Source organism: Bombus flavifrons, chromosome 13 (genome assembly GCF_040668555.2).
Source record: "Bombus flavifrons isolate JBK064 chromosome 13, iyBomFlav1_principal, whole genome shotgun sequence".
NCBI lineage: Eukaryota > Metazoa > Arthropoda > Insecta > Hymenoptera > Apidae > Bombus > Bombus flavifrons.
In genome coordinates this window covers 1,286,890-1,298,956 of record NC_138454.1, presented here as the reverse complement: position 1 = coordinate 1,298,956, position 12,067 = coordinate 1,286,890, and the positions used below count along the sequence as shown (strand labels likewise).

At 43.2% G+C, this 12,067-nt stretch overlaps 1 protein-coding gene across 5 annotated transcripts in view; it reads left to right on the top strand.

Moving 5' to 3' along the window:
* Positions 1-12,067, top strand: part of LOC138185893 (pikachurin) — a 288,876-nt gene that overhangs the window by 244,847 nt on the left and 31,962 nt on the right. For all 5 annotated transcript variants that reach the window (XM_069125218.1, XM_069125222.1, XM_069125221.1 and 2 more), the window contains exon 9: positions 3,038-3,177. In XM_069125218.1, coding sequence (XP_068981319.1) covers positions 3,038-3,177 — 140 coding nt within the window. The remainder of the gene's footprint in view (positions 1-3,037; positions 3,178-12,067) is intronic.

The following is a 12,067-nucleotide window of genomic DNA, read 5'->3' as shown; positions in this document are numbered from 1 at the left end:
TGGCATTTGCGTGCCATGGATTCAACTAATCGAACACAAAACACAATCCATATTTCATACCATATTTTTGTAATTTTATGCATTAACTCTTCTTTTGTTTGTAGATGATTGAGCTCCCAATGGACGTCTCTAACGTGATCTCATAAATGTTCAATTCGGTTCAAGTCAGGAGATTGACTTGGTCGCTTAATCATATTAACATTTTGTTCCAGAAGAAACGTCTTAATTAATTTAGTGGGACGTTCCGGGTCACTATCGCGTCGAAATGACCACTGTGGCATTTTCTCGTTTCTCTGGCAACATGCGAGATAGTAGAATACTACTCGAATCCATCCATAACTTCTATCATTTGTTTTAGCGTACCAGAATCATTACGTGAGAAATAATCCCACGCTATTACGTTATCACCGTCAAATTTCACTGTTCGTTTTAGGTATCTAACATTAAAATTGATTGCATGTTCATGTATGGACTGTTACCTCTTTGTGGTATTTTTAATTCCAAACAATGTATCTGAGAAGATAGAAAATATACAGTAATTTTCAAGCGATTATTATGTTTCTTGACTTTTGTTTTGTCAGTAAGTGTATATATATCGGAAGAAAAAAGAACATAGAACTAGAATAAAATCCACTACCGTTATCGATAGTCACGAATAACCGTGCATTCGAACTTAAAACCAGCAACTTCGAACCAGCGAACTTGAAAGAGGAAACTCGTCGCGGAAGTTGCTAGTTCCCGTTATTAAGCGGAATCGCGGAGACAAAAGGAGTTTTCAAGGGACGAGGAAAAAGTAATCCGGAGGAGCTGTTGGAGAATTTTCGATCGATCCCAATTTAACCAGGTTCACGTGGATGCTGCTGCGTGTGTAACTGAATCAGGTGAACAACCGAACCGAAAGTGTCTTTCCAATGGCGTCTGCAACACGGCAAGCCTTGCATTCGTTCATATTGATCGCCGTCTTAAGGAGGAACGAATCGAAGAAATAGCTACTCAACACAGGGAACGTTACTTTAAGACCAGAAACTTAACTTTAATTTCTAGGAAATCAAGTTATTTCGAAAGTAATCGTTTCCACGCCGTTGCGTCCGCTTCAACTTCTCGAATACCCGGAAACGAATCGAATATGTACCGACTTTTCCCAGAAAGTTTCGACCTTTTAACTTGCAGATTACACGGCGACTTCGAAATTTTTAGCTTTGAAAACGATCGTTCCTGTTGGATATCGTAATTTCGATATCGATTACGCTAGCCCTTTGGAACGCTTATACCTTCCACGGTTCCACTCTTTTATTATCTTGTGTAGTTATTTCTTTGATCTCCACGTGGTCAAATCTGTTTTTAGACGGAACTTTATTCCGCTGTATTGGATGTAAACGTTGGAAGAATAATTTCAGGAAAATTCAATATATAAATATGATATGTAGAATAGGATCTGAGATTCAAAATATACCGATTATATAAAATACGTATAAGATATCAGGATGTCGCGCTATTTAGAGGAGAAAAGACCAGCGGGGAGCCAAACCATTGTAACTAGAGCGAGGTGTGGAACCGTGGAAAAGAGGAACAGGTGGACGGAACAGGAAAGAATACGTTAAATCTGTGAAAGAAATATTAAGACGTTAGAACGTTTGGTAGAAGATTACATAGAAGCAGAAAGAATAAACACAAGTCTGGAAAAGATTCCAAGGGATAAAAGATTGGAGCAGATGGTGGAATGGTTAAGAAATGATAGAAAGAATAAGAGAGGAAAAAGGTAAGGGACGAAATGGTGGAAGAAATACCAAAGATTAAAATGTGCAATAAGCAGACAGTTAGTAGTACGACTGGCGAAAGTAATAGTTTCAGGATAGGAAGAACTTCCAGCGTAGACTCTTAGTATGTGATATCTAGGTTAAGGATAGCATAAAAATAAAACATGGAAGGACGAGTGAGAAGATCGGATGAGAAAGTACGTGATTAGAAAAATTGCAACGAAGTCGAATTTCTTGGCCACGAAGGCAAAATGAAATAAATTATTATTATTATTATTATTATTTTGTATGTATATGATTGTATTATGCGTTAACTGTATCGTAATTGTATTGTAATATTCGTAATATATATTTGCAATATTGTACGTAATCAATATACATTGTATATATGTATACAGCTTTTACAAACAATAAATGATATTTGATATATTATAATTATGGTACAGTTAGAAGTTAGGCTCCATATGGATCGATTAAAGAGAAGTCTGCTACAGATTGTATTTTTTAATCTTCAAAGAATTTTAGAGAATTTTATACGATCATCATTTATAAGATTCGCCAAATTATTTTTACCTCAGTGTGAAATACTCTTAGAACTTCCCACAACTTATTCGCTGTTTACTTATTCATTGCTAAATTACGTCATGCGAGTTTAGGAAACCGAAATGCAACAAACCCAGCGCGATTGAAATCCTGCCACGAGCGCGCAGAACATCATCAATATTTCCTCGTTTCGTCGATCGAAAAATCGACAAGCGTAGCATCGATTTTTCAAGAGTCCTCGAGTTTAGTCCCGGCCGCAGCCCGGCTCCCAGATAAAACAAAAAAAAAAAAAAGAAAAAGAAAAAAGGAAGGGAAAAAAGACGGGAAAGAAAGCCCCTCTTTCATTCGTCTGAAATTTCCGATGGAGTCGACGAACGAGCGCGGCGGAAGATAATTTCGCAGACATCTCACCAGTTTCCGTTTCCTACCGTCGTCAGAATAGATAGAAAACGAGATAGAACGAGATCGAACGAGATCGAACGATCGGCAGAAAAAGATAGTAGCAAAGGAGTATCTTCGTCAAATATTTACACCGGCGATACTATCGACGCGTACACGCGAAAAGCCAAAAGATTGAACTGGCCGATATTTTCCGACCGCGTAATATACAGACAGAGCCCCGCTATTCATATCGATTTTATCGAAGATTTCTTGCGCTGCATACGCGATTCCGCGGTCGTATTCATCGTCGTTGACGTACTCAATCCATTGATCCATTTGATTTATTGTCGTTGCAGAGGAGTGCACGGCGGACAGATGCAGCAAGGTGCCCTGTTCCCATGGCGGTAAGTGCCTGACTACTGGAGGCGACACAGCTGTATGTCTCTGCCCCCTCGGATACACCGGCGATCTTTGTGAAACCAGAGTGGATCTTCAGGTAAATTTCCTCGGAGTACATACTGTACGAGAACTATAGGAAAAGAACATGATATGTCATATTTCTTATTTTCTACAGGCAATCAATTTCGAAACTTGGTATGTCGTCGATCGATATCACGTTGTCACAATTGTCTTTTTATTTGATTTTGAAATTACACATGTGTCTCTTTCATCCTATTCTAAGATATTAAAATATCGTTTGCCTTAGTAATTATAACTGTAACTTCCAGGAAACATGATTCATTTCTCAAGTATTTTTAAAAGCTTGGCATTTTTTAATTTAACAGGTTGTTTCCATTATCAGTTATATTATATTAATGTTCTTCTTTGTTCGTTTAATTGTAAAACGATATTGAAATTAGAAAACCGATAATAATGTACTTGTCACGTATATTGATTTGCTGATTTTGAATTACATAGGTAAAAATGTATTCGATGGAAGAGTTCTCTAGCTATCTAAGTAAAAAATAATTAGAAAACGGCTACTATTATAAATCGCTCTGTTATACTAATCAAGCGAATCGGTATATATATATAGGAATGATCATTCGTAGAAATGTAAGTTATGAGAAAATTTCAAGTATTTGAAATATATCCATTGATTTTATGTTATATTAAGTATTGTTGAGATTGCTGCATAAAGATATGCGACTTTAGCAAACTTCATACGAAGTAATCAGTACTGAGATCAAACTCAAAATTGGTTTACAACAAATAAACACATTAAAATTATACTTATAGAAAGGACTTAGATCAATAGTCACGTACAATGACACGAAAATTCTCAATCTAAAACGTTCGTACACATTCGATTACTGTGAACTATCATTTTTAATGTCAGAACGTCTAGGAAACCGATAACAAAACTCAAATTTGTTGAAAGTATATTCTTAGAAAAATGTTAAAGTGTATTCAGGACACAGAAACTGTGTTCAGGACACAGAAACTGTGTTCAGGACACAGAAAGATGATTAAATCCGACTTAACGTAACACGAATTTGAGGAAAAGAGCGTTTTTATTTAAGATTTTTACATAGAATATAGGAAACTTTATTTTGTACCTTATCCTACAGATTATTATTCAAAATGAATAGAATCATTTTCACTGCTCGCTTCAAGTACATATCAGTGCATGTACATATATATATTGCTTTGTCTAACAAAGGTATGAAGTAATTCTATAGCTCTCCTTAAAAGAAATATTTCTGGCAACATGCGACAGTAAACATTCTAACGGTCTCTGTCCCGTAGCTCGACACACGCAGACCCTATTCTTCGAGTAAGATTAAGATGATTGCCAGATGTCGATGCGTCTCCGAAGTACATGTTCAGCTAGCCTGAGGGCCCGTTATAAATCTTAAGATTTAGCTAATTAAAGTCCTCCAAACAAACATTTTTTTTTTCTTTTTTTTTATTGACGTGGAGGAAATCCGCACGAATATCAGGTCGCTTCTGAGGAAAAGCGGCGTGGTAGTGCCGGACTCCAACCGACTAAAACCTCCACGATGACCGTCCCGGCTGCGATCGAGAGGGGCCCGGGAACCGGTGTAAGCAATACACCGGGCCCCTCCCCCGCGCTCAATACATCCCCTAATGGAGCGATATGCGGCCACGTCACACCGCGCCTCGTCGCCGGAGCCGCCGTGCCAGGCAGTCCGGTTCCTCTACCGGGCTGCTTTGCGGCCCCGGGGCGCTGAGCTGCCAGCGCCTAAGTTTGTACCCCACCGGGGGACGCGGCGGACCTAGTGCGTCTCACCGAAACGCGCCCATGGCCTCTGCCGCGCCCTCGCCGGTCAATCCTCTCAGGGTGAGAGTACCGCACCCTCAGCCTCTCCGCGGCCTCTTTTCGAAGCATGACTTGCTCACAGAAGGAGGTCACGGCCTTCCTCCTTCTCTCGCTTACCAACAATTCCTCAAGGATCGTCGGCGGCGAGAGATCCCAACCGATTTCCACGGTGAGGTCGTGGCGCGGCTACGCCCACGCCGGGCAGTATTCCAGCGTGTGCTGCGCCGAATCAACGCTCGCATCGCAGTGGTGGCAGCGCGCGGTCGCCTCCTTCCCGATTCGGTGCAGATACTCACCGAAGCAACCGTGTCCGTCCGGTGAGCACCTGTGTCACCCTGTAAGTCAGGGGAGGCCCGCCGCCGGACACCAAACGTCCCAGTTTGGAAGGACGGCCCCGAGGACCCTTATCCCCGGCGCACCCGCTCTCGTGTCGAGGCTGGCGCGCCATCTGTCGAGCAAAGCTCGCCGAGCCCGATCCCTGACGTCGGCGCCCACCGGGTCCGCCCCGTCCGACAGACCTCGAGTGTGGAGATAAATCTCACGACACCTCAGGGCCTGCAATTCGAACGGGAGAAACCCGGCGAGCACCGCCGCTGCCGCCGCCGAAATGGTGCGAAAGCCCCTCACTACCCTGATGGCCACCGACCTGCGCAGCCTCCTGACCACTAGGAGACTGCGACGGTTGGTCATCAGGTCCTCCGCCCAGATCGGAGCGCCGTAGAGGAGCTTCGATCGCACCACGCCGGCGTACAGCCGGCGCACTCCGACGTCGGGCCCGCCCAGCCGAGGCAGCAGACGTCCTAAGGCGTTCGCCGTCGCCTCAACAGACGGCGTTAGGCGCTCGAAGTGAGCGCCGAAGGTCCAGTGGCTGTCGAGGGTCAGGCCCAGATACTTCATGCTGGTTCCGACCCCGATTCAGCCCCTTCCAACCTCAGGCGGTAACCCGCTGGCATCCCGTGATCGACCTTGCGGCAAAACCACATTGCCTCGGACTTCTCAGGGGACACCCTCAGTCCCAATCCCTTGATTTCGGCGATCACGCAGGCCACTGCCAGCTCCGCCAGGCGGACGGTTCTACCCCATGGCGTGCCCCAGACCAGCACCAACGTGTCGTCGGCGTAGCACGCCAGTGCCGAGTTCGGAGGCATCGGCGTCCGAAGCACCGCGTCGTACGCGATGTTCCACAGCAACGGGCCCAACACCGAACCTTGCGGGACTCCGCGGTGTACAGCCCTCCCGGTCACCCCTCCGCCCCGGACGATGTAGACGATATTCCGGTCCCGGAGGAACGCCCGAACCACGTCCCGCAGGTACGCAAGTACCCGATGAAATTCGAGGGCCCGGCATATCCTATCCCAGAGGATGCTGTTGAAGGCGTTGACCACGTCCAGCGACACGGCCAACGCCACGTAACCACGCCGCTCGGCCGCCTCGACAAGGGAGCGGACACGGGCGACAGCGTCGGTCGTACACCGCCCCCTCCGGAAACCGAACTGGCCATCGTGCAGTCCGGGCACGCTCTGGGACAAATGCGACTCCAGGCGGGAGGCGAGTCCGGAGAGCATCCCGGCTTCGGCAGCAGGACCATCCGCCCCTCTTTCCACGAGGAGGTGGGGGAGGTGGGGGAGAGGGACCCATAACCGTTCCCGTTAGAGCCCGGGGAGCATTTTCTTTTGTTCTCCTCGTAGAGGTGATCCCCACCTCTTGTCCTTCGCCGTCGTTGTTATCAACTTTGGCTGCCCTCTCCGTACAATCCTTGGTCAGCCATTCTACAGTCTCTTGGAGACGACTGACCTCTCCTTCCAGAAAGCGCACCCTCCTTCGCAGGTATGCGACGTCCGCCTCTTCCTGATCGTGGGTCGGTTCCGCTTCTTTCACGGTCGCTTGCTTGTCGACCGTTCCGGTCCTCATTTCGTCCCTCCGCATGTCGTCGCCGCCGTCGGCACCGCTGCGGATGGTAGAGGCGGCGGCGGCCACGGTGGCAGCCTCGGCGTCGGTATCGGTGTCGATATCCGTCCCGCGCCACACGCCCCTCTTCTTCCTTTTACCGGGAGCCGGAAGTAGCGCGGAGTCCGGATCCCCCGTGGGCGCGTCCCCCCGCCGTATGCGACGTTACGCGCCTCCGCCGCGGCCGTGTGCGATGTCCCGCACCTCCGCCGCGGCCGTTGGCGGTCGAATAAGAAAAGCATGACGACATTTCGTCGTCGGATCTCAAACCCCGTCGCCACCGCGTCGCCGCTGCATCCCACCCCGCGAAGGCCGCGGGCCGATGTTCAAAACGTTGGGTTTCTCCGACCCTCTCCGAGACTCCCCAGTTCGCGAGTCCCCTTCGCCAGACGCTTGAGCGTGTCCAGGAGCCTGGCGGCCCACCCCCGGACGACCACGGTTGCTCGATGACTACGCAGCGGGGCCCGCTTAACAACCCGCGGCTGCGCCGGTACTGGGGTATCCCTCCCCTGCACCGTAAACGATTCTTCGATTCGTTTTTCTATCCATTGTTATTCGAGAAATTGCCGAGGTCGTCAACAAGGGTTTCCATCCTGGTGCCACTCACTCTTTCGCACCCTGCCCAGGTCAAGGCTGGTGCAGGGTGACGGAGAGCCCTACAAGAAGGTGAGGTGAGTGGTCTTGGCGGATACGGGCCCACCAACTTCTCCGAGGTTCTCCGCACCGGATCGGCAAACTGGCGGGGGCCAAAGGCGCCGACCAGTCACCATCCGGCTATAGGAGAATATCAGATTCATCGGGGTTTCCCAGGGCGTGGTCCTACGCCCTGAGAACCCGTAGCCGCCTCGTGCTCCACCCTTCAAACAAACAGTCTTTGTTCCAACTACGAGAAGATAGAGGAGACCTATTTTTCAACGAACGACGTCTCCCACTAGCAACTTTCCCTCGAGGGCGACTAGCATCTTTTTCTAACCACCGATATGGAGATTGACCAATTAGCAGCAACGTCAATTTCCCTTACTTTCTGAACGAAGTCTTATCCTCAACGAATCCGATGATCTCGTGTCCGTAGACACATCTCATCATAGTTTTTCTCTGCAGCATCATCGCGACGAAAAGTCATTCTCTCGTGAGGTCGTATTAGCGAGTTACTTAGCGTCTGTACGCTCGGTGGATATTCCACGTTTTAACAAAGAGTCCGACTTAGATTTTGCGAGCACGTTCATCTATCATCCCGTCGACCGCGGATTCGTTATTGAACCCAGAATCATTGTCATTAGTTTCTCGAGTATCTAATTACCACGGTTACTTGTCCAATTCTATAATAATCGTATTTGCACTAGTCAATGTCTTCTCTATTGCATATCGACAATGTGTAATCCAAACGAAGATTCGTTTCACGCCTCTAACCCTAATTCCAATGTAAACCCGACATATACATATACATATATATACATATACATATACATGGTGGTTGGTAACTGGTGGTACAAGCGGAAAGGGGGTGATTCTACGCGAAAAAAAGAAGTCAAAAATATGGAATAAAAATGTTTCGTTTAAGGCTTTGTTTTCGAGAAAATTGACTTTGAATTTTCGCTCGGTACGCGTGCGCTTTGTCACGTCTCGTTATAACGGATCTCACTGTAGATCGTTGTCTCGATGGAAAAATTAAAAAAAAAAATTTTAAAAAATTTTTATTCTATATTTTCGACTTCTTTTCGCGTAGAATCACCCCCTTTCTGTTAGCTGTTTATTCTTCACGTTTCACATTTTTGTTATATTTTTTTAATAAAATGTTTATGGCCTTTTTGTTATATGATACCTCAGTGTTATTTTTAGCTATTATTTTAGATCATACCAGTAAATTTTGAGTGAAAATCCGCGGAAATATACAAGTGTATCATGACATAAATTTCGCTTCATAAATAAAGAGCTCAGTAAAAAAATAGCAAGTGAATTTTTCCTCGAAAAAAAAAAAATAATAAAAACAAGAGACGATATATAAAATACTCACTGAGAAGGAAGATGATAATTCTCAAAGGTAATTTCCAAGACAGTTCTGAAGATAGTTTTCGAAGTTGAAATTTCAATTTCGGAGAATCTACAGAAGACGTTTCTACCAGAGTTTATCTTTAATCTATTCTCTCTCTGGTTCTCTCTCTGGTTCTAAAAATCTTACTTATTTTTTTTTTCTTTTTTTTTTTTATTTATTGAAATTTACAATCAATTCTCGCATTGAGAATTTTCAGTAATTTTTCTGGCGTGGCGCAGTGACATGGCTAATTATTTATAATAGTTAATACTTATTATGGATAAGTATAATTTATAAGTAATTGTTATAAGTAGGTAAATATTATTTAATATATAAAGAAATATTATTTAGTATAAATATCTAATTAAATCTAGTGTTTAGGTCTAGCGGGTATTGTCTCTTCAGCCTGCGGATCTGGTCCGTCGTATCAAGTAGTTCCGTGATTAGGGGGTTTCGGTGAACTTATTTTTATTTCACACAATTTTCTTCCGAGACCGTAATAATTTAGCTTCGTTTAATTTCAAAATTTCCAAAATCAATGAATTCAGATCAAAAGCGGAATTCAGAAATTATGTAATCATATTAACTTCCAACCTTCAAGAGCATCTAATACGGTGTCGGGAGTTATCAAACGCGAAAGGTGTAATAGTACCATTGGCTGAAATTACAATGTCGTAAATTTCAATGGAAACTTGTTTTCGCGAACTGATCTCGAATGTCGAAGCCACGAACGATTAACTATTATGACTGCCCCGATTTGAAATACGCCCGAAACGCTCGGACGATTAATTAAATCTTGACCAAGCTCCCATTTCCCCGTAAACTTTACGTTTAATCCTTTATCGTGGTGCGAACCTGTGGTCGCCGATTGCGCGTGCTTTTGAAGTCGCCGCCGATAACATTTTCGCGAAAAAATTCTATTGAACCTGCGCGGAGTTAAAGAGGAAACGATCGAGAGGGTGAGTTTGAATTTCGAGTGTTTGCCGATTCTGATTCATCCTGGTTGTTTAGCGGGGAATCTGAATGGTATTGATAGTTGTGGCGGTAGATTTATAGAGGGGAAATGAAATGAAATTGCGAGAGCAGGAATTATGTTCCTTTTTTAGGTTTCGTATTAGAAATATTTATTAAAGAAACTCGTTCTCTGGCAGAAATACTCTGTATTTTTAATCATTCGGTTTGATAGTTTGTACTTGATATTAACACTGCTTTCCTCATGATATTTTTCGCAAACGTGGGTGAACATTGTTTATTACCTTATTACTCTACTTGCACTGAAACAGCACTAAAACTGTATATTATACATGGACTTATACTCGACAATCTAGCCTTTTACAAATTAGAATCGAAATTACAGTTTAAGAATTGAATTTCTTCTTGTACAAATATAGATTGCCTCCGTTATAGTTTGCCTTAATGCCATCTTTTTAATCCGTATTCATAAAAATATAAATTTACATAAATGTCCATAATCCACGCATCACGCGCTTCGAAAACGCAATATCTCAAACAAAAAGCGAATTAATCACTCGATACTCACCTCCTCATCTCAATTCATTACTCTCGCGAGATCATTCGGTAATTGGTGCAACATTATTATATACAGATTGCATCAACCAGATCGCATACGAACAATAGAAAAGAAGATCAAAAAGAGAAGACAAAAAGATATTCAATAAAGCAGACGCGACAAAACATCGGAGAAGGAGGATCAATTTTCCCCGTGCATACCTAGTGTCAGTGAAACTGCTCGAGTATTCCGGAAGTAATATCGACTGACAAGCCGATAGTAATTTTATCAGATGCAGCTCCACGCGTTCACGAGGCTCGCTTTAATGCTTCCGCCACTGTTATAATCGATACATGGTGTGTGTATATATATATATATATATATATATATATATATATATATATAATATACTCGCATATAATCCTTTATATGTTTTGTGCGTGCAGACGAAGTAGCATCTGCGGACGAGAGAACAAATATATAATACTTGGTGATGAGATCTGGAACTCTTCGAATCTGTGTATATGTATCTGACAAAAAATTCGAATCGCTTCAAGCGCATGATTTAAAAGTAAAAACTGTCAAATATTTATCAAGACAGTTTTGAAAGTCTTAAGAATTTAGATAGGTTTTAAAAACTGGACGAGTAGACTGGGGATTTTTCTGTGTTTAAGGAAAATTTGAAGATGTGAAAATGCAAAGAATGCACGTGATATACAATGATATATTAAAAATATCCAAAGAACGGTACTCTTTTTTAATATTCAATAGGGAAACATTATTTTTATTGAAATGAATGAAATATGAACATGAAACATGAATTTGCGTAAATATCTAGCGTCTACGATGACGAGTATTCGATATTTTCCAAGCATTTTGATCTACTTTGTCCAAACGATACGATTGACATAAATTGATTGGAGGATTTTATGCATTTTTATATTGTTATGAACGTATCTAAAGACATGAAATTTAAATAGAAATTTGTTTCATCTGCCAAATATTGTAATAAAAACTCTGTTTTCGACATTTTATATATTTTTATACGTCAACTCTGTATCTTTCCATTTCGCAAAAACGCATAAAAATCCGTAGTCTGCGCATAAAATATTAAACAAAATATGGAAAGTTTGAATTATCATAAATACGAGACTCAAGGTTTTCCAAGATTTTCAAGAGTCTTAACTTCGAAGTGAATTTATCGCCACGTACACGACACAAATTTGCAGAGGATCGAAATGTTTCAGGTCCCATCGCTAATTGTACTCGACGCTCGTTCCAACTTTACACGATCAAAACGATGACCGTGTAGAATAGGAAGAAAAAGAAAAAGAGACAACAGGAAGGAGAAGAAAAATTTGCTATGGAAAATTTCGATCTCACGAAACACGAAAAAGGTCCTCAAAAACACGTCACTGGTTAATTCGATACAAAATATCCCGAGTTCAGTTGCGTTTTAATCCGCTTGAAAAATGCTTCGATGCACAGCATTCCGCGCAGGATGTAATTAAGCGTGTTACTTTGCACGCGATTTAACATCGTCGGCGATATCAACGCAATTTCCACGGTCTCTTTAAACGTTCTTTCGTTCTACATAATCGTTCCTCGTATTT